The following is a 22490-nucleotide window of genomic DNA, read 5'->3' on the forward strand; positions in this document are numbered from 1 at the left end:
GGGCTCCCGAGCCGCTGAGCTGCAATAGTCGGGGTGCGCGCCAACAGGCGCTGCCGGCTCCGCTTCTGCCGGGCAGTCAGGTCCCAGGAGCGGACGGACCCAGGCGCCCGCGTCCTCTCTGCCGCCTCCTCCTCCCTGCTCTCACCTGAGCTATTAGCCCACTTGCCTTCAAGGCCAGAGGCTACAGCCCAGACTGAGAGGGACAGCAGAAGGGGAGAGGGCACCTGAGGATACAGAGCTAACACCGGACTATTTCACCCCCAGGTGATGAGTGAAGTCGAAAGATCCGAAGATTTAAAAAGCATCTGGAGTCTCCGTATTGAATGAAAGACCCAGTGCAAAGGCATCATCATGAACACGAGCCGTAAGTGGGTCCTCCTCTTCTTTGCCATGGGAACAGGGTGGGGGCGGGAGGTGCTGGAGCCGGCGCTGGGGTTGCCTGGAAGGAGGAAGGAAGCCTGGCACGGGGTGGACACATGCCCCCAGACTCCTCCTCGGTTTTTTCTGTGCTCCCTCCCGAGCACAGGGATATGGCTCCGGGTTTTCATGGTATTTGCTAATGTTTTATTGGCCGCGCCACTTGTCTCCGTTGGGAAGGCTGCTTATCTCCTTCTAGCAATGCCTGAGAAGGCCTAGGAAGCAGAAGTGTAGCCATTGTCTGACTGAGGGGGCTCAGAGGAGACCTCCCGGCAGACAGCTGGAAAGAAGAGGAAGGCCCTGTTGGTCTTGGAGCTGGAAAAAGGCAGGGAGACTGGCCTCGGGCTGGTGGGTGGGTGGGTGTGGGCAGACTGTGGGATAGGAACGAGCAGTTTGATAACAAATCGTCAGGAAGCCACCTTTGGGTCTGGATGGAGATTGTGAAATATCCCGCTCTAGCGCGCAAGCAGCCCCATGGACCTAGGGCTGATATTTTTCACATACCTAAAGGCTGCATTTAGCCATCCTGAGAACAAGAGAAAAGAGACAAGCCCTTTAGCCAATGTTTCTAAAATGCCAGAAGCAGTAACTGCTCTGCAGAGGCAGGACCAGACATTTTACTGCTGGGCTGAGCCTCAGCTGCTGAGAAATGCAGTGAGAGATACAAGGAGGCCTAAGCTCTTTCTCTTCAATTCAGTACCTTTGACCATGGGCACCCACTGGGGCAGGTGGCGTGAGCACCACCCTGAAAGAGAGATCTAGATTCAAATCCCCCTCCTGGCCAGCTTCACTTGTCTGGGTTGTTTAGCAGCATGTGGGGTTGTTGAACCAGAGAACGCCTAGGAACATTCACTTCCCTGGGTCTTTGACTTGGCTCTCTCCTCTCTGGATCTCCGATTGCTCATCTGTAAAATGAGAAGGGTTGAATTTGAGCTTCTCCTAGTCTAAGAATCTGCAAGTTCCTTCTAAAAAAGCTACAGCTGAGAAGCAAGGTCATAAAAATCAGTACCTTCTGAGGCTGTGTTTGACACCAAATCAGGTTTCCTTAACCTCCTTCCATTTCAAGGCTGTTGGCATGGAGGGGAGGAAAACAAAGCCAGGGAGATGGAAATGAAATATATTTATTTACTATATATTTGTATGAGTCATCTCTCTGCCGTCTTCCTTTGTGTATTGCATAGCTGTGCTAGGCAGGCAAGTGTAGCTGGACTCCCTCTGCCTTTTACAGCCCAAGAATTTTGCTTCTTGATTTTGACAGTCTGAAACAAGGCTGAGGCTTCACCTGAGGCTCAGGAAAAGAGCAAAATTAGGTAGACCCGATCACCTAGTGGGCCACAAATTTGCATCCATCTGTGCTCTCAGACAAGTAAGAATCTGAAGTGCCTGTCACTTCTCACTATCTCTAGGCAGGGAAAAATGTATTTATGGGAGTCCTTTCTCACTAAATGACAGAAGAGAGAGATGGCTCATTTATTTTTCAAGGAACTAAGAAAGAAGGTAACAAGCAACAGACTCTGCTTTTTTCTCTCTTTAGAATCATAAACTCTTGTACCATTAGCAACACTGAGTATCCCTTAAAGAAGGAAATAGATTTTACTTAAAAAAAAAAAAAAAGTAGTACAATTGAGTACTGCAGAAGAGAAGGACTAACAAAAATGCCATTCCAGCCTCATATACTTTTTCTAAGTGGGGAGAGCGCGTTTATTTTCCAGGAGCAGGGGAAAATAAACAGAGTGACTCAGGCAGCCTGCGGGCCCCTGAGGTTCCCTAGGAGGAAGTGATTCTCTAAAGGGCTACCTGGAGGCAAACTGTGGAGAAACTCCTGCTCAGGGCTTTGGGGCCGGGCTCCCTCATCACTGAGGCTCCTCCCCACCCTGGGAGTCTCCAGAAGGAAAGAGTAGAAATCAGACCTTGCAGAAGTGATGGTGTGATGGGGTCACAGGTCACAGGGACAGAGCATGGGCATGTGGCCCTTGGGGTGACCTGCTGTAAGCAAAAGTGCTCGCCCCATTACCATGTGAGACTCTTAACTCAATCCTCATGCCTGAAATTGAACCTAAGAGAAACTGTCACTCGGTTTTTTCCTTGCACTTTCACTTCCTGAATCCTCACTCTACCAGCCACTGGGCTACGCATTTCACCTGCATCTCTCTCACATCCACCCTGTCAAATGAGCATTATTGCTCCAGTTTTGCAGTCTTCATCAAGTCATGTGGCTAGTTTTTGGGTTGTGAAAGGTACGTGGATGCATAACATTATCAACAGTGTGTGCCATTCCTAATCAACTGTTCAATGTCACCGTTGAGATGGGGGCAGATCATGAGCTTCTTATTATATTGCTGGGCACTTTATCTGGAGTAGAGGTGCATGGGCTGTATAAGCTTGGGACAGCGTGTAAGAGTTGAGACAGCTCGAGCCCTGCCGTCAGGTGGGCCCAGGTTCTAGTTGTGGTTTCACTTACTGGCTATGTGGTCCTCGGGATGGTTGTCTCATCTGCAAAATGGGAATGATGGGACCTTCCTCCACGTGGAATGGAGATAAGTGTTCATGTGTCGTGTACAATTCAGAGAGCAGTACCCGCAACATAGCTGGCAAGGTGTCAGCAATGGTGGCCAGGCTGTCATTGTCACTGCTGTAGTCACTGTGGTTCTTACCATTGTTGACTTTATGACATTAGCGAGCAAGTCACTCAACCTCTCAGATGTCACACCTTTGTCATAAATTGAAAGGAACGTAGAAATGGGATCTTGAGGACAAGACAGGAAGGTGAGAGATTGCTTTGTAAATATATGTAAATTTTTTATTAATAAGAAATACATGTCTCAGTTGTTTTAAAAAAAAAAAAAAAAAACAGGGGAGTGCACAGTCAGTGACTCCTCAGAGTACATTTTGGTTTAGTTTCATCAGAATTCTTCTGAAACTTGCTGAGCTTTAGCATGCTGCAAAACAGGGCTGTGAGAGAAAGCAGTAGTTCTGGAGATGTAGAGTAGGGTGGTAGTCCAGGCCTGGGAGAATGCAACAGGTGGGCTCCAGCCATCTGAACCAATAAGAGAAGGGGAAAGAGGTCTCCTTGCAGAGAGAACAAAACACCAAAGGCATGAGCAGGACACCCAGGGCTAGTACTGAGATCGTGGCCCCCATGGGCCAAGGACTTTAGGGAAAACAGAGCCATCATTTCTACCTTGGGCTCTGTGAGGTGGATCTACCTTCCAGCCTTTCTGTCTCCCTGCACACACCCAGCCTAATTCCAGGGATCTGTCAATTGACTCCTGATGTGCTGAGGCAGCCTCCTAACTGGTCTCCCTTCACCCACTCCAGCCTACTTCAGTGCCCCATCCACTCTCTGCATCACCCTCTGCTTAAAACACACATCCCATTGCTCTTAAGATGCGAGAGGAGACCTCTCAGCAAGGCCTGCAGAGTCCCCCGTGGCCCAGCCTTGCTCACAGCCCCAGCTCATCCACACATGCATCCACTTTCTCCGCAGCTCCATCATGTCCACCTCCTCTCATTCACCTCCGGGAAGGCTCCCTGTCTCTAGCACCAGCCCCTCTGCCCACCACCCCTCTTCACCAGGCTGGCCTCCTCACCCCCACCCTGACCCCAGTCCAGCTAACACTCCCCTGATGATGTTCTCCTCCTGTTCCTTCAGAACCTTGTCTCTGGTGTCACACACTCAAACCTGTGGTCACATTTTCCTGACCCTACAGAGCAAGGAAAGTCTGGTCCCAGACCTCTTGCTCTCCATAATCCGCAGAGCCCCAAAGGCCTCACCACCTTATGTGCATTTTCTTAGGCAACAATGAATCTTTGGTTATTTCTTGTTAGTGTCTCCCATTTTGTCTTGGCCCCAGGAGTTCCCAAGACCTGGGAATCAAAGCCAGGGGAGACCGAGTTGACCCCAGAGCATCAGATGCCCTGAGCACCAGAGTTAGTTCCGTGTGTCGTAAAATGCTGTGCTTCACTTGGGTTGGAGCTCCCAGAGCTCCTGAAGGCCATGGCTTTCCTGGGCACAAAGCCAGCACTGGCTCATCCTTGAAGTTGGAGAGTGACCTGCATACCACATAAAATGGTACCAAGAGCCATTCTCCCTTTATTGGCTTCCCCTGATGGTCTCTTCCTTGGCTGTTATTATGGATTGGCATGCCAACGAGCTACTTTTTTGGAGTAGGCTTTGTTTTGTTGAAATCCTCCCAGGTGGCACTAGTGGTAAAGAATCTGCCTGTCAATGCAGGAGATACAAGAGACGTGGTTTGACAATCCCTGGGTTGGGAGGATCCCCAGGAGTAGGAAATGGCACCCCACACCAGTATTCTTGCCTGAGAAATTCCGTGGACAGAGGAGACTGGTGGGCTACAGGCCATGGGGTTGCAAAGAGTCAGACATATCTGAGCATTGTTTTGTTGATGAGAGCAAAAAGAGTCATAGAAACCTCACAAAGGTGTCATGGGATAAGCAGACAGCACACTGGGGTAATAAAATCCTAAGCTTTGGGGTATGGATACCTGAGTTCAAATTCAACATCTATCATGTATTCTCTTTATAATCTTGTACAAGATAGATCATGTTTCAACCTAAATTTTTATGATTATAAAATGTTGGCAGTAGTGCCAGATGGGTTGTTGTGATCAGATCAGATCAGTTGCTTAGTCGTGTCCAACTCCTTGCGACCCCATGAATCGCAGCACGCCAGGCCTCCCTGTCCATCACCAACTCCCGGAGTTCACTCAGACTCACGTCCATTGAGTCAGTGATGCCATCCAGCCATCTCATCCTCTGTCGTCCCCTTCTCCTCCTGCCCCCAATCCCTCCCAGCATCAGAGTCTTTTCCAATGAGTCAACTCTTCGCATGTGGTGGCCAAAGGACTGGAGTTTCAGCTTTAGCATCATTCCTTCCAAAGAAATCCCAGGGCTGATCTTCTTCAGAATGGACTGGTTGGATCTCCTTGCAGTCCAAGGGACTCTCAAGAGTCTTCTCCAACACCACAGTTCAAAAGCATCAATTCTTCGGCGCTCAGCCTTCTTCACAGTCCAACTCTCACATCCATACATGACCACAGGAAAAACCATAGCCTTGACTAGACGAACCTTTGTTGGCAAAGTAATGTCTCTGCTTTTGAATATGCTATCTGGGTTGTTGTGAAGATGAAGTGAAATAGCATGAGAAACTCCTTGGTGGTAGGTCTCAGGGAATGAAGTTGAACCTGAAGTTGCACTGGCCACTGAATAGAGCAAAGTTTTGAAATGATGGTGTCATACGAGCCAAACCCTCTGGTTCAAAACTAGCCTGTTTTGCTGGTATTGTGGCCATCACTGGGTTCAACACACAGGAGAGCCGTGGCTTTCAGGAAACCTTCAGGAAAATGATTAACCTGGTATTGTATATGAGTCTAAAAGGGCAAGACAGGAAGGTAGGATCCTAGATGAGAGATAATTAACCTAGTTCTGAAAAGGTCTGAGGGCCAGGATTTGAGTGGCTGTAAGAATAGAACTTGGGCAAACTTCAGGAGATGATGAGGGACAGGGAGGCCTTGCATGCTGCAGTCCATGGGATCGCAAAGAATCAGAAATGACTGGGTGACTGAGTAATTACAACAATAGAAATAAGGGGAAAGATCCTTTAGAGAATGAAGTCCGCATGGCCTTGTACCTGATTGAGTTATAGGGTGAAAAAGAAGAGGAGTCTATCTTAGGTCCTGGCAGGGAACAGATGTGTGATTTGAGGGGATTTAAGCAGGAGCCTTTGCAAATATGTGAGAAGGATGTAGAGAAATAAACAAGAAGCCCGGATGGCCAAGGACTAGGAGGCTAGAAACAGTGGCCCTTACTACTCTTACCACACCTTCCCCCAGACTGAAAGAGGGAAAAAAAAAAAAAAAGGAAGCCAGAGACCCAGTCAGCTGTAGGGAAGGCACTGTCTGGTGGGAGTTGTTGCTCCTGGCAGGCAGGCAGCTCATGGTAACACCCCAAGGAAGGAACCAGGGGAATAAATATCCTGACCTCTCTCTCCTTCCTCCCTTGGATTTCCTACGGTACCCAATCCAACCAGGAGCCAGAGGGCAAGGAAGGCAGCTGAGCCCCCACCGTAGTCAGCCTCCCAGGGTAGAGAGGGAGCAGAGTGGACCTGGGGAGGCAAGGGATTTCAGCATCCAAGACACCCAGCTCAGGAGCAGCAAGACCTCCCTCTGTTCATGTCATTGCTCACATCAGGAACTCTAAGAATTTCTAGAGAAAAGGATCTATTGTAAATGGCACAGGAGGATGCCTGCTAATGACATTCTAAATTCGCATAATAGATGGAGTAGAGATGATTATATACTTTATAAGAATAGAGATTTTAAAAAATAAAACAGTACTTCCTAAATGAATAGAGCGCTTGTTGACAAATGACCACTTGAGGCTAAGGGAGCGTTAGAGGAATAATATAAGGAACAATGTTAAACCATCCCAAATGAGTATAACACATCTCTCAAATCACAATGTGATTTCAAGAGTACTTGCATTGCATAAAGGAAGTGATATCAGTTCTGAACTCTTTCATTCCTCTCTGGAAAAAGCCTTATCTGACTGAGATATCATCTGGTGTCGTGAATGTGAACAACTGGCCAATACCCAGCGTTAGCCAGATACCATTGTAAAGAACAGAAAACAACCAGAAGTGTGTAAGCACCTCTTGCTGGGTGCTTTGCCAGTTAAATTGTTTTCCTGCAGTTCTTAAGGGCATAGACTGGACCTAGATGGCTGGGTCCACATTCCAGCCCTGCCCTTTCCTTGCTGTGTGTGCTTAGGCAAATCACTTGCCTTCTGTGTACCTCCGTTTCTCATCTCCAGTGATAATCACAGGGGTATAGTAATAGTGCCTCTCTCATAGAGTTGTTATAAAAAATAAATAGGTTAACAGTTGTGAATTGCTTAAAACAGTGCCTGGTATATAGTGAGTGTTTATAAAATGAATAAAAATAGTATTATGCTAGAGCTGCTGTAATAAAGTACCTCCAACTGGGTGGCTTAAAGAATAGAAATATATTGTCTTATGGTTCTGGAGCTGAAAGTCCAAAATCAAAGCTTCTGCTGGGTTGGTTCCTTCCAAGGGCCGTGAGGAACGGATCTGCTCCAGGCCCCTCTCCTTGGTTGTGGTGTCTGTCTTCTCCCTGTGTCTCTTCACATCGCCTCTGTCTATGCGTATTTCTGTGCCCAAATTTCCCCTTTTCATAAGGACCTTATCCAATAAGGTCTCATTGGATAAGGGCCCACCCTAATGACATCATTTTAACATGATTACCTCTGTAAAGACCACATATCCAAATAAGGTCACATTCTGGAGTACTGGAGGTTATGACATCTATGTATAAATTTGAGGAAACACAATTCAATCCATAAGGCGTTTGTTAAGTAAATGACTCCTCAAGGAGAGGATTTCCCTGTGGATCAGTCTTCCCAAATACCAGCGACACCCTGGGGCTAGTGTAGGACGCTGATAGTTGGTTGTCTACCTAGTCTTGATGTTTAAGCTCTGATTTTACCACCTCTAACCAGCAGAGATGGAGCCTGCCCCAGAGAGCTTGAAGGGAGTGATCACACGTAGGAGGTGCCCAGAAAAGAGGACCGTGGTGACTCAGTATTCCAGTCTCTCTGCAAAACGCACACTCCCCACCTTACCCCTCATTTTGGTCATTATGCACAGCTGTAGCATTTCAGCAGTGAAACAGAATTTATAGTCGTGGAATTGTTTTTCAGTCTGCCTGGTTCCTAGGAATGTCCAAGAAGGGGAACAAGAATTAGATTGTTCATTTGTTCACTCAACAAATATTTACTGACCACCAACCCTGCACCCAGCATGTTGCTGGAGACACAGCCGTAAATAGAACAGGCATGGTCCTTGCCTTCGTGGATCATATAGGTCAGCAAAAGGGGCCAGCTGGTGGCCTGCCTGATAGGATATGTTTTATGTGCCCAACACCAGGCTTTCAGTGAATTTTAATTATTTACAAACACTCAGAAATCAAAATTGGGATTTCTAGCTTCTGTCTAAGGACAGCCTGAAAGACCTGGCATCCGTGCCCCTTTGTTCCTACATGGCAGACAATAGTCAGTAGAATTGCCTGCCTTGAGGGGGCATGTACTATTCTCTAGAGAGCCATAGTTGCCACCTCTATAGGAAGAGAGGTGTCACACAAGGACAGCTTAATACTTTTCTATTACCTTGCCACTGTAGGTATTTGAATTTATTTTTAATTGAAATATAGTTGACATACAATATTATATTAGTTTCAGGTACACAGCAAAGTGATTCATGTGTGTGTGTGTGTGTGTGTATATATATATATATTTTTTTTTTTCCAATTCTTTTCCATTACAGGTTACTGTAAGATATTGAGTATGGTTCCCTGTGCTATATAGTAAATGCTTGTTTATCTATTTTATATGCAGGCATTTGAATTTTTTAAACTCTAGTCTAGTATATGACTCATATAACATCAAACACAGAGATGAGAAAACCGCAGCATATTGTTCATCATGGGAGAAAGTTCTATCTCGAGTTAGCAGTTGATTAACACCGCCATGCCATAAAGTGCTCTTGAAGTGAGCCAGATCCTGCTCATGGCCTTTTTTCCCCAGCTGACACATTCCCAGAGGGTGATATCATATCCTTTTGGATACAGTTGGGCAAACAGTGCCCCACCCCCAACTCCTAGAGGTCAGTTTCACTTCCAGAGGAATCTGTTAGTAGGGGATGGGCACAGACCAAAGTAAAGCAGCTCTGGATACCTGGTCCCAGTTCTGGGTGCCTTTATCAGCCCAAAAGTAGGACCCTGGGAGGCTGGACTGTTCCAGAGCTTGTTGTGACATATGGGACACGCCTGGTCCAGTGGAGGACATCTAGTCGACAGCATGAGCTCCGTATCTGTAAGGTCAGTTTATACACCCACTCAGCTAAGGGGTGATTACTGAAAGGTCACACCTTGACCCAGAATGGCTGCATAAAACCTCTCTGTTATGATGGGGATCGCCTACTTGAGAAAGAACGGTGAGAAATTGGGTAATGCCAACAAAATTTCTTCAGTGGAGACCAGATTTTTCTTCATTTCTCTGGAAGAAATCAGGATAGTAAATTATTCATAGAAAGCAACGCACAGTACGTAGCACATTGTCGTTGCTCAAAAGATATTTGATGATTTAATTCATTAATGAAAAGCCCACTCTCATTTCCTTTATGAAGATCTCTCTTAGTTTCATCTTTATGACCATCTGCTATGTTGCCCACTTGGATATTCCAAGGCACTTCAAATTCAAACTAAAATTTAATAAAATTTTTTTAAATGGGGGAGAAAAAAAAAAAAAACCTTCTTCTACTCTGTGGTCCCAGTTGATTGCTAGAATCTGCATTTACCCAGTAAGGAAGTTAGTAATCAGAAACTAGCCCTCATCTGCATTTCCGTTTCCTCCACTCCCCTGTGTTCAGTCTGGGTCCACATCTGGTCATTCCTACCTCCCAAATGTGACCCAAACTCTTCCTTCCTCAGCTGCCATCACTGCCCAGTGTCCCCAGCACCAGCCATGGCAGCCACTGGAGTAAATGGTTGGGGGAGGGGTGGGTTGAGCTCAAGTTCAGTCGCAGGCGTCAGAGCCATGTGGGCTGCTGGACAGTGTGATTCCAGGCTGCAAGGGGCAGGAGGGGTCATAGTGCTGCTCTGCAGAACCCTGATTAGGCTGTGTCTGAGCATTGTATCCAGGGTGGAGCATGCCCAGCAACGGTGGAGGGACTTGAAACACCCTGAGGAGAGGGCCCTGAAGGAGCAGCGGGGATCCTCCAGAGTCAGCCCCACACATTGGTTCTGTGTCCCCCAGAGAGTATGGATGATCCCTTGGTGATTTCACATGATGCTACTGGATTGTGGCCTGCAATCCAGAAGTGTTAGCCTTCTTTCTGAGTGCCTCGCCAGCCAGACAAGAGGTCCAGACAGGCTCCACTTTGCCATCCTGTTGCTCCCTGTGCTGTGGTTACTGCTGTGTGCTCGTGCCACAGCCCCACCCCCTTCTCTGGCAGAATTCCACTCTCTACTGCCTATATCATTTCAAAAGCTTTTTCCTCGGATCTGCTTGATTTTGCACAAGGCACAGGTCTTTCTCCATGGGCTGTTATCTCTTGCCCTCACCCGCACCAGCAGGGCCAATGAAAGGACTGCCTTGCAATGGTCTAATGACACAGTTGATCTATTTTAAGCACCTGAAGCACACTCCACCAAGTGCCAGTCTTCCCACAGCAAGCTGCTCTCAGCGTGCAGGGCCAGGGCCAGCTCGAGGTCTGCTGCTGCTTTTTGAAATCTGGGGAAGCAGCCCAGGGATCCAGACCCTGCCCGTCCAAGGACGATCTAAAGCAACCGTAAAATTAGATATCTTCACAGTCAGTATGAGGTATTCTGCAAGGAGAATTGCCCATAGTGTCAGAAATATAGGGCACAGGAACCTCGAGTGACCATAAATTCCTCTTTCAAAGGTCAGGAACAGAGCCCAGGCCCATTTCAGGTAGGGAAAAGGGACCTAGGAGGCAACATTTCAGAACAAAGAGAAGCTCAAGCCCCATCAGAAATGCCTAAGCCTTAGACCCATTTTTCCTCCTCCTCCTAATCAAGAGACATTCTTTTCCAATTATAGCCTATCTGAGTGCGATTATTTACAAATATTCTTTATTTAATTCTTGCAACAATCCTGCAAAGCCCTTCCCTGCTCTGTATGTAAGGACGGTCACCCGTGTTACATGGACTCTCACCATTCTACACAGAACTCACCATTGTTGGTAACTGTATTAGCCATTGGCTTGTCATTTCTGTCTCTTATCCCCTTTTGGACTATAAGCCACATGATGGCTCTGTGACAGGCCTGTTTTGTTCACTGCTGAGTCCTCCAAACTCATTACCGCTCTTGGCACAAAGTGATGGCCGCCAGTGACCGTTCATGTTGGCTGAGCATTAACTGTGTGCCAGGCGCGGTGCTAAGGTCTTCACAGACATGAATGCATTTAACCCTCACAGAAGACCTACGAGGTAAATGCTAATAATATCCTTGTTTTACAGACGGGCAGACCAAGGCTCAGAAAACAGGTCTCTGGTCCTAAATCTCATATTTAACAAGTAATGACGCCTTGAATGAATATGTGAATGGGAGGATCCAACATAGACTATTAAATACTCCCATTTTGCATAAAAGGGAAATGAGGTTCAGAGGTACAGTCTCCTGGCCTCAGTCACACAGGCTGGGAGGTGGTGGAGCAGGTATTTGAAACCATGTCGAGCCAACTCCAAGGATCTTTTCCCTCCTTCCTGCTTCCTCCTCTTCACCATCTTTCCCCATTTTACTGTGATGAGAGTTACGGGGTGAAGGGGAAGTGCAGGTTGGGGTGGCTGGTCTTTTTCCTGTTGGATGTCCCAGCACTACTCTCCTGTTCACTAGGGCAATGACACAAATCCCTGCTCTCTGCATGGCGATGTACCAGGTGCTGAGGGATTGGAGATGCACAGGAAAGAATGTGACCTCAGACAGCCTCCTTCCAGCATCACCCAGGGGCAGACACGAGCAAGGGTGACTGTAATACAATAAAACCCTCTTGGCTGTTGAAAGAGCAGGAAAGAGTGAAGAGGGAGTCAGGCCAGATTCCCCTGAAAGAGCCGGGGACTATTTTGTGGAGAAGGTAGCATTCACTGCAGATCTTGAGAGATAGCTTGGATGGGGAAGAAGGCCGTTCCTGATGGGCTCATCCATCCACTCTTGCAGGCTAGCTTCCACATTCGCTTGTTGCACAAGTTCTGCATCCCAGACCCATGGCTGGGTGGGGAGGGTAAAATAAACAAAAACAAAGTAAACAGAGGGTTTCAGGAAATGTCAGCAGGTCTGGTTATCTATGAAGTATGAGGAGGTGGACAGTGAGGAAAGAAGGTGGGGGCGGGGGTGGCTGGTGAGGATCAGATCTTTGAGAGTTGTACATGCCAGGCTGGAGAGTATTTGTTACAGTCTGTGACCAATGAGGAGCCATGAGAGGTTTCGAGCCGAGCAGTGAGCCCCTCCTCAGAGCTGTGCATTATTTAGGAAGATCTCCCTGGTAACACATACCTGATGGATAGGAGAGCCCAGAGGCAGCAGAGGCTGGCTGAGCACCGTGGAGCAGGTGTGAACGGATGAGAAGGGAAGGCATGCAGAGCAGAGAGGATGAGCTGGCGGGTTCCCTAGGCATGCTGTGCATGGGTGTTGGTGTCACTGCTCTTGTCCCTTCAAGTGGACCTGTTAATCTGATTCTGATTGCTGGGACTGTGCGAACTGATACTTTGAAAATTAGGTTACTGACCACAGTGAGATGCCTTCGATAGTGTATTTGATAAAGCACTTGAGCTGTGGAGTCAAAACGCCTGGATTCATGTTCCAGCTCAGCCACGAACTAGCTGTGCAACCTTCTGTGACTTTCTTTACCCCCATAGCTTCAGCTTCCTCTCAAGGTGGTTGGGATGGGGGAGGGCAGAGTGAGGGAATGGGTGTTAGATGCTTAGCACACACTCAGTAATAATTAATGAAATGCAATTGAATGTGTTGGAAAAAACCCTTTTCAATAAACAAATTAATCAGCACATGGCATGGATAAGACCAGTCACCGCTTAATCATTCCATTGGAGAGAGGAACAGAGGTATTGATAGCCTAGGACTTTCACTAACATTTAATTTTATTTATTTATTATATGTCAAACTATATTCTAAACTCTCTGTGAATTGTCTCTTTTGATCCAAGTGTGAGTCAGGAATGAGATTAATGTTGAAGAAGACAATCTTAATTGAATAGGGAGAGAGTCATACCAGGCCAGGAATTGACAAACCTTTCCTGTAAAGGGCCAGGTCTTAAATATTTGGAGCTTTGCGGGCCATATGGTGTCTGAGGCATAGAAGCAGCCCTTGATGATATGTGGTCATATGGATGCGGCAGCAGTTGAGTCACAATTTATTTCCAAAGGTAAAGGTGGAGGGGGATTTAACCTGTGGGCCAGTTTGCTGATCCTTATGCCACATAATCTCTAATGTCTCTTCCAGCTTTGAAATTCTAAATTTGAAAGTCTAAAAGGAGGACACAAATACTTAATCTCTCTTGCTTAGTTCATCTTTGTAACTATAAGAGAATTTCACCTTAAATATGATAAGGATTACACAGGAAAGATAGACCCAGAAAGGACTCTAGAAGGCTCCATCCTCTTTGTGGCTTTGTTTTCTGCACAGCCTATAATTCATACTCTGGGATTACCTGACTCATCTCATGTGACCACTAAATGCCAGGGTGCACAAGCTGCCCTAGGGTCTGTTGAGCAGACAGCTCTTGATACTCAGGTCAGAGACTCTCCACTTGTGAAAAAATATACAGGGCAGTATCCATGCCAGGGCCTCCAGGCGCAAAGCGAAGTCTCCTCCTACTTTGCTCCCTGTTCACATTTCCTGCTCAAACCCCCCCTTCCTCTGTAATGAGGTGCGATAGCCGAATTGTCTGTCCAGCATGTTTTATCATCCCTGCTTCTGATTCCTTGCAAGAACTGTCCCTAACTCCCTGGAGTACAAATGAGCTGTCAGTTGTGTTCTGCCCCTCCCCTAAGTGGTGGCACATGACCTAGACCAGCCAATCGGGGTATCCCATCTATCTATGCCACAAGGATTTGTTCATCAATGGACATTAGACCCAAGAGAGGTCAACCATAGTATTCGCTGGAATTGTATAGGGAAATACTAGGAAAAAGTGTTCATTCCATTAAGGTTGCTGAGCTAAGGCTCTTGGAATACTAGTGGGCATTCCTGTCCGGCATGTGGGAAGAAGCTGTTTGAAAAAAGGTATAGCTCTTACTATATGGTAAAGCCTCTGAATCCAGCTAGATCTGAATGCAGAGGCCGCCCACCCCACCCAGAGACCTCTCACTTGTAAGAACCAACAGATTCTCTTTTTTGCCTAAACTAATTTTGAGTTTCTGTAAATTACAATGGGAAGGACCCTAACTAAGGCACTTGCTGTTGTTATTTTACCCTTTTTCTCATAGGCAATTACCTCATATAATTATCTTCATTTATCAAAATTCTAGCCATCTTTAGGCTAAAAACTTCCTCTCCTCCACTCCTGAAGTTATTTTATTTCCTCTTCTAAAGTCCCAAACTCTTGTTTTAAAACATTCTTATGATTATGGGTCATTTGCTGTAACTCAACAGCTTTATTCATGTGCATTTCCTAGCACTCTTCTTAGACTATAAGCTCTTTGAGAATAGGAGCCCGATGTCAGTAGGGAATAGTGCATTTGTTCTACAGCTACAAGCAACAGACCACTGCGGAGTCAGAGCATTATTGCTGCAGCTTACAAATCCATATGTGCACCAAAATGCAAATGCATGATATTCTGTCAAATGCATGCATAGAAGGAAAATCAATGTGGTAAAATAATTGTTACTTAAATACTAATTGTTACTAACATAGTGAGGCTAATATTTTTGACAATAAAAAGGAATCCTCCAATGATCTGAATGTGGTTACATGGATATAAACAAATGTAAAATTCTTAACCTTTACACTGAAGATTTATACACTTTATACAAGTTACACCACAATAAAAAGTAAAAAAAAAATAAAAATAAAGGAGTCCTTATACCTTATACTTGATAACCCTGTCCATCACTAGTCAATACACAAAATTTGAGATAGGTCTTGCTGCTGCTACTGCTAAGTCGCTTCAGTCGTGTCCGACTCTGTGCAACCCTATAGATGGCAGCCCACCAGGCTCCCCTGTCCCTGGGATTCTCCAGGCAAGAACCCAAGAGTGGGTTGCCATTTCCTTCTCCAATGCATGAAAGTGAAAAGTGAAAGTGAAGTCGCTTAGTCGTGTCCGACTCTTAGCGACCCCATGGACTACAGCCTACCAGGCTCCTTCACCCATGGGATTTTCCAGGCAAGAGTACTGGAGTGGGGTGCCATTGCCTTCTCCAGAGATAGGTCTTAGACCTTAATAAATGAAAAGCTAAAACTGTACAGCTTCTGGAAGAGAATATTGAAGATTATCTTATGATCTGGAGGTAGGCAGTGACTTCTCAGAACACTAAAAGCGGCAAAAATTGGCAAGAAATTCTAACACTTTACAAAAGAATATATCCAAATGGGTGCTCAGCATCATTAGTCATCAGTTCAGTTAGTTCAGTCACTCAGTTGTTCCGACTCTTTGTGACCCCATGGACTGCAGCATGCCAGGCTTCCCTGTCCATCACCAACTCCCAGAGCTTGCTCAAACTCATGTCCATCGAGTCAGTGATGCCATCCAACCAGATCATCTTCTCCTCCTGCATCCAATCTTTCCCAGCATCAGGGTCTTCTCTAATGAGTCAGCTCTTCAAATCAGGTGGCCAAAGTATTGGAGTTTCAGCTTCAGCATCAGTCCTGCAAATTAAAACCACCTTTTTACACCCATAAAAATGGCTTAAGTTTCTCATATATTGTTGGTGGGAATGTTAAATGGTACAGCAACTTTGGAAAACTGTTAGTTTCATAAAAACTCAACACAATAAAATGAAGATCCAGCAACTCCACCCATGAGAGGTGAAAACATAAATCTGCAGAAAGTTTTGTGCAGAAATGTTCCAGGCAGCTTAATTCATAATATCCCAAAGCTGGAAACAATTGGACTGTTCGTCTGTGGACAAATGGATAAGCAAATCTGGTTACATTTCCACAATGGAATACTATTCAGCAAAACAAACAAAAACAAAAAAAGCAGCTATTGATACATGCCACAGCATGAATGAATCTCAAAAAAAAAAAAAAGCTGAGTAAAAGAAGCGAGACAAAAAGAAGCACATACTGGATGATTCCATTTATGAAGTTCAAGAACAGGCAAAACTAATCTATATGGACAGAAATCATAACAGAGTTTGCCTCTAGTTTGGGGGTGGAGTGATTGGTCACAAAAGGTTACAGCAAATTATCTCCATATTACGGTAATGTGTCCTTTCTTGGCTGAGATGTTGTTTACATGTGTTTATGTATTTGTCAAAACTTTTTGTTTTTAAGATGTATGTATTTCATTATTTGTAAATTACACTGAATTATTCTCTTATAGCTCAGTTGGTAAAGAATCTACCTGCAATGCAGGAGACCCCAGTTCGATTCCTGGGTCAGGAAGATCTGCTGGAGAAGGGATAGGCTACCCACTCTAGTATTCTTGGGCTTCCCTGGGGGCTCAGCTGGTAAAGAATCCGCCTGCAATGTGGGATACCTGGATTTGATCCCTGGGTTGGGATCAACCTAACCCTTTCCCTAGAGAAGGGAAAGGCTATCCACTCCAGTATTCTCCAGTATTCTGCAATTCTGGAGAATTCCATGAACTGTAGTCCATGAGGTTTCAAAAAGTCGGACACGACTGAGTGACTTTCACTCACTCATTTATGTGTGTGTGTGTATGTGTGTGTTGTGTATGAAAGATTCCTAGGCTTAGAAACAGAAGAATTGACTCCTAATCTCAGCTCTCCTACCAACTCAGTGACATCTGTTGATATTCTCATCAGTTCAGTGGGCCTATCCTATTCATCTTTGCTTACCACAAAGGACTATTTCAACTATCATCACACCTGGGAAAGTGCTTGGTGAATGCTCAGATATTGTGCATTTCAAGAGCCTCCTCTTCAGATGGTCTTGTGCAGGTCTCTTCCTGGCCCTGATTTTCCAGCTACACTGGCCTCCTTGAACTCACCACACACTTTCCAGCCTCAGGACCTCTGCACATGCTGTTTCCCCATCAGCATTGTTCTTGCCCCTTGTCTTCCATGGCTGGATTCCTTGCCTGCTTACAGTCACAGATGAAATATTTTACCTTCAGATTGCCTCTCCCCAAGCCTTACTCATTTCTTCTTTCTACTTGTCACACTTTGGAATTATCTATTTCTTTAGTTGCTTCTTGTTGTTTAGTTGCTAAGTCGTGTCCGACTCTTTTGCAACTCCGTGGGCTATAACCCGCCAAGCCCCTCAGTCCATGGGATTTCTCAGGCAAGAATACTGAATTGGTTGCCATTTCTTTCTCCTGGGGATCTTCCCGACCCAGGGATTAAACCTGCATCTCCAATAAACCTGCATCTCCTTCACTGGCTGGTGGATTCTTTACCACTAAGCCACCAGGGATGCGTATCTTTCCCGTGGAACTATGCACTTCCAAAGGAGAGGAAACGTGCTTGTTTTATTCACCAGCATGTCTCCAGTCCTTGGTGCATAGGAATTACCCAGTAAATATTGCCCAATAAATAACTGCACCAACGAAGATGGTATTAGCATTAGCAAATGGACTTTGTAACCTGTTAGGAGCCTGGTAGGCTGCAGTCCATGGGGTTGCTAAAAGTCAGACACGACTGAGCGACTTCACTTTCACTCTTCACTTTCATGCATTGAAGAAGGAAATGGCAACCCACTCCAGTGTTCTTGCCTTGAGAATCCCAGGGACGGGGGAGCCTGGTGGGCTGCCGTCTCTGGGGTCGCACACAGTCGAACACGACTGAAGCGACTTAGAAGCAGCAGCAGCAGCAGCAGTGCTGACTTGGGACTTTCCGCTTGGAGCCAGGTCTTCCCTGGGGCTTGGTGGGTATCAGGAGGGCTAGTATCACTGTAGCATACTCAATAAGAAAAAGCTTTTTATGTCAAAGGACTCAAGGAAATCTTAGGATATCTTGTCCTTAGGAAGGCTAGGACACTTTCTATTCATGAGTCTGTTGGGCTATAACCTAAGAGCTCTACATTTATCTACATGTTGAAAAAAGTCTGAAGCACACACAGGCTAACTTAACTATCACACAGGAATTGTCCTGTCTCTCCAGGGCCCTGTGTGTCCACGCCTAGCACAGGGCCCAAGATCAGGTGGAATGAACGCTTGTCTCCATATTCATCCTCCTACTCAGCACTTTTCAGACCTCTGGTCCATCACATGGCCTTTTAGCCCTAATTGCTTTCCTCTCTCCCCTTCTAATAATCAAATCACCTTTTGGGGGCTTTCTGGATGTGAATGCCCTTGCCCCACTGAAGTGGTTTCTCTCCTGGGCATCAGCCCCAAGTACAGGGCACCTGGACATCACCCTGAGCTGATCTGTCCACGGGAGCTCTCCAAAACCTTCTATTTTACCACAGGAATGTGTTAGCAGACCTGGATTACTTTGGCTTCGGTGACATCATTCTGTGCTGTGGGGAAATGCTTGTTAGCCAGGAGCAAAGTCCAATGGAGGGTGTAAACTTAGAAAAGGCTCTGGTGAAAATCTAAGGGGCTTTGAAATAGGGAAGAAGTCTACCCCGTCCTCCCACCCATTTCCTCTATAGCCCAAATTCTGCCTCACTGTCTCCCTTGTAGTCTGTGTTCTTTCTACCAGTGTCAATAAGCCCTTTATGTGAGTGGGATTTGGGGCTTCTCTGTTTCTCATCTGAGAATCTGTCCTGTGCCAATGGGTTTGGGCCTTTGGCCCACATGTTAATTATTGTCCCAGGGTTCATAGAGTCGACTGGGGACAGAATGCCTCTTTGGCTGGAAAAGAGGTATTCTGGTAGGTTGCTTTTTTTTTTTTTTTAATGAAGCATTAATCTAGTTTAGAGAGGTTGCAAGAGTGAAAATGTGTGTATGGTTCGTTGATGTTTGTTTCTTCTTGTCTGGGCGCCACACTTAGCTGAGGTTTGGGAATTAAATGTCAATGAATCTCTGAGTATTTCTTGAACTCATATTGACAATCATCATTTTTTGCTGCCATTAGTGTCAAGAAATTTTTAAAAAGTATTTTATAATGCAGAATGGTGGAAAGGAAGTCTGGTGGTGTGTGTGTGCACAAGTGTAGAAAAGCAAGCTCACTAAACTAGGAGTCGGAAGTCTTGATTTGGAGTCTGGGACCATCTCAGTTCCCTGAGCCTTAGTTTTCTCATCTGTAAAATAGGTGGAGTGATCTCGTTTCCCTTGACTCATGTTTTGTGATATAATTATTGCAATGAATGAGAAGCTTTCAGTTAACCTCTATTTCGCTAGTTATTACATAGATGCCTTCTCCCTTGACTTTCTTTGAAAGAGAATCCAGCAAATGTTTGAATTGTTTTTTCTTATTGCTTTGGATTGTTAGATATGTTTCTTTTCGTCATTAGAATTTAATACAGCTGTGCACAGAAATTGAGCACAAGGCAAATCTAGCTTTATTTGGGTTATAGGTAAATGGGACGAGGTAAAAAGAGTCCGTTCATTGTGCCTCTAGTGTCCTTATGTACAACTGTCCTCATTTCAAATTTTTCATCCCATTGTTAGGCCATGCGTCCAGTCATGTGTTTCAGTATCTCATTCAGAAAGCGTGGTCTGTATAATTAAATGACGATAAAGAGAGACACAGGACAGTAACCATAGGATAGAATCTTTGCTCTTCTCTTTGTGTCTTGAAGGGCAGTGAGCAAGCTAGACCAGAAAGAAAGAGCCCTTTCATCGTGCCTGTCAGAGCAGGTGACTCGTTTTGGCCGACAGGCCCAGAATTTCACCCTTCAGCTCATTTTACAATTCCCAGATGAATGGTACCCATCACAGGATTCACCCATGCCTAGTTTGGGAAGGATACCCTTGTACACCTTGGTACATTTTTACTGTTTACTACTCCCCTCACTTTTCAATTTTTTTTTAATTGAATTATACTCGATCTACAATATTGTGTTAATTTCAGGAGTACATCAAAGGGGTTCAGGTATATATATATATTTTCAGATTATTTTCCGTTTTAGGTTATTACAGGATACTGAATATAGATCTCTGTGCTATCCAGTAAATCCTTGTTGCTTCTCTGTTTTATGTATGTGCTTAGTCGCTCAGTCATGTCCAACTCTTTGCGACCCCATGGACTGTAGCCCACCAGGATCCTCTATCCATGAGGATTCCCCAGGCAAGAATACCAGAGTGGGTTGCCATGCCCTCCTCCAGGGGATCTTCCCAACTCAAGGATTGAACCCAGGTCTCCTGCATTGCAGGCAGGTTCTTTACCATCTGTGCCACTAGGGAAGCCTGTTTTATGTATAGTATCTGCTTGTATTTGTTAATCCCATACTCCTAATTTATCCTTCCCCTCCACTGCCATCCCTCTCCCCTTTGGTAACCATAAATTCACTTTCTATAATATGTCTGTGAGTCTGTTTCTATTTTGTACATAGATTCATTTGTATAGTATTTTTAGATTCCACATGTAAGTGATATCATGAAATATTTGTCTTCTCTGATGTAGTTAGTATGATATCCTTTAGGTTCATCCACACTGCTGCAAGTGGCAATATTTCATTCCATTTTTGTGGATGAGTAATATTCCACTGTATTTATACACACACACACGCACACACACATCACATCTTCTTAACCCGAATTCAGTTGATGGACACTTGGATTATTTCCCAGTGGCTATTGTAAACAGTGCTTTTAGCTGTTGTTGAGACAGTCTCTACCAGTGACTAGCCTAAAAGAGGCAGTGGGGCAAGAGCAGTCAGGACTGAAAGCTATCTGCCTTGAGATGAATCTTCCAGGACGTGCAACACATCTGCATGTGAAAGCACCTCTGTCATGTCTGTTTTGGACTGGGAGTCTCCTAGTGTTGAGAGGAAGCAGGGTGCATTGGAAGGACAAGAAAAGCCAGGCGGCTGTCATCTACTGCTGGAGGTGAGGAGGGTCGGAAAGGAGATGGGGGAGGCTGGCAGGGACCAGGCCATGCAAGCACTTGTCAACCATGGCAAGGAGTCTGGCTTTATCCCAAGAGCCAAGTGAAGCCATTAAATGGTGTTAAATGCTCTGAAGTGTGGTGAGCGCTTCAGCACTTCAGGGGTAAGCATCATTGGATTTGCATTTTGAAAGCATCACTCTGGCGACTGTGTAGAGAAGTGAGTGGGCAAAGGAGACCAGTTAGGACCTGTTGGGATCCTCCAGGCTGGAGATATTAGGGCCTAACCTAGGAGTAGATTGGTCAGGGCACTTTCCACTCCAGGAGCATTGCATGGTCTTGATGCCCTGGGAGGTTTTATATCTCTATACTATTTAAAATAATGATTTGGAGTCTGTATTAGTTTCCTAGAGCTGCCATCACAACCTTTAACACATGAGTGACTTAAGCAACAGAAATATATTTAATGATAGCTCTGGGGACTAGAAGTCTGAGATCAAGGTTTCTTCTGAGGCATCTCTCCTTGGCTTGTAGATGGCCAGCTTCTCCCTGTGTGCGTCTGTGTCCTCATCTTCTCTTGTTATGAGGGCACTAGTCATACTGGACTAGAGCTTACCCTTACAACCTTATTTTAACTTAATAACCTCTTTAAAGACCCTGCCTCCAAATACCGCCACATCCTAATTCCCAGCAAATGTTTTTTCCTTGATTTTCCTATAAGGGGTATTTAGGTAACCTGTGAAAGTGAAAGTCACTCAGTCATGTCCTACTCTTTGCAACCCCATGGACTTACACAGTCCATGGAATTCTCCAGGCCAGAATACTGGAGTGGGTAGCGTTTCCCTTCTCCAGGGGATCTTCCCAACCCAGGGATCAAACCCAGGTCTCCCACATGCAGGCAGATTCTTTACCAGCTGAGCCACAAGGGAAACCCAAGAATACTCCAGTGGGGTAGCCTATCCCTTCTCCAGAGGATCTTCCCAACTCAGGAATCAAACCGGGGTCTAATGCATTGCAGGCAGATTTTTTACCAACTGAGCTATCAGGGAAGTATTTCTATTATTCATCATTATCTACTCCCACCTCACTCTCCTTAGGCAAACACGTACCTAGAACTGCAATATGTATAGGAAAAGTTGTATAACTCTTTGATCGATTTCATTTGGGTTTTGGTCTTCCACCAGAATACTGAACTTGATGGAATTTTGAATTCTATTACAGCATGGTTTAGCCACAGAAATTTCCTTTACTGGTTACTTCTTGAGAACAAGTCTGTTGCATTTGCTTTCCTTGTGGTCTCCATAAATTCCTATTGTAGGAAACAGCTGTCAGGTGTACCTTAGCCAAAAACGTAACTCCTCAACTCATCCCATGGCTGTATCTAA

At 45.4% G+C, this 22490-nt stretch overlaps 1 protein-coding gene across 9 annotated transcripts in view; it reads left to right on the plus strand.

Annotated features, from left to right (window-relative positions):
* The window catches only part of ABLIM3 (actin binding LIM protein family, member 3), a 137370-nt gene that overhangs the window by 324 nt on the left and 114556 nt on the right, over positions 1–22490 (plus strand). For 8 of the 9 annotated variants that reach the window (XM_010850522.1, XM_010850514.1, XM_010850517.1 and 5 more), the window contains exon 1: positions 13–364. In XM_010850522.1, the coding sequence (XP_010848824.1) occupies positions 352–364 (13 nt within the window). In that variant the 5' untranslated portion in view covers positions 13–351. Of the gene's footprint in view, positions 1–12; positions 365–22490 lie in introns of those variants that run through there. The other variant, XM_010850515.1, reaches the window with a different exon arrangement.

This window comes from Bison bison, unplaced genomic scaffold (genome assembly GCF_000754665.1).
Source record: "Bison bison bison isolate TAMUID 2011002044 unplaced genomic scaffold, Bison_UMD1.0 scf7180017864291, whole genome shotgun sequence".
Taxonomy (NCBI): domain Eukaryota; kingdom Metazoa; phylum Chordata; class Mammalia; order Artiodactyla; family Bovidae; genus Bison; species Bison bison.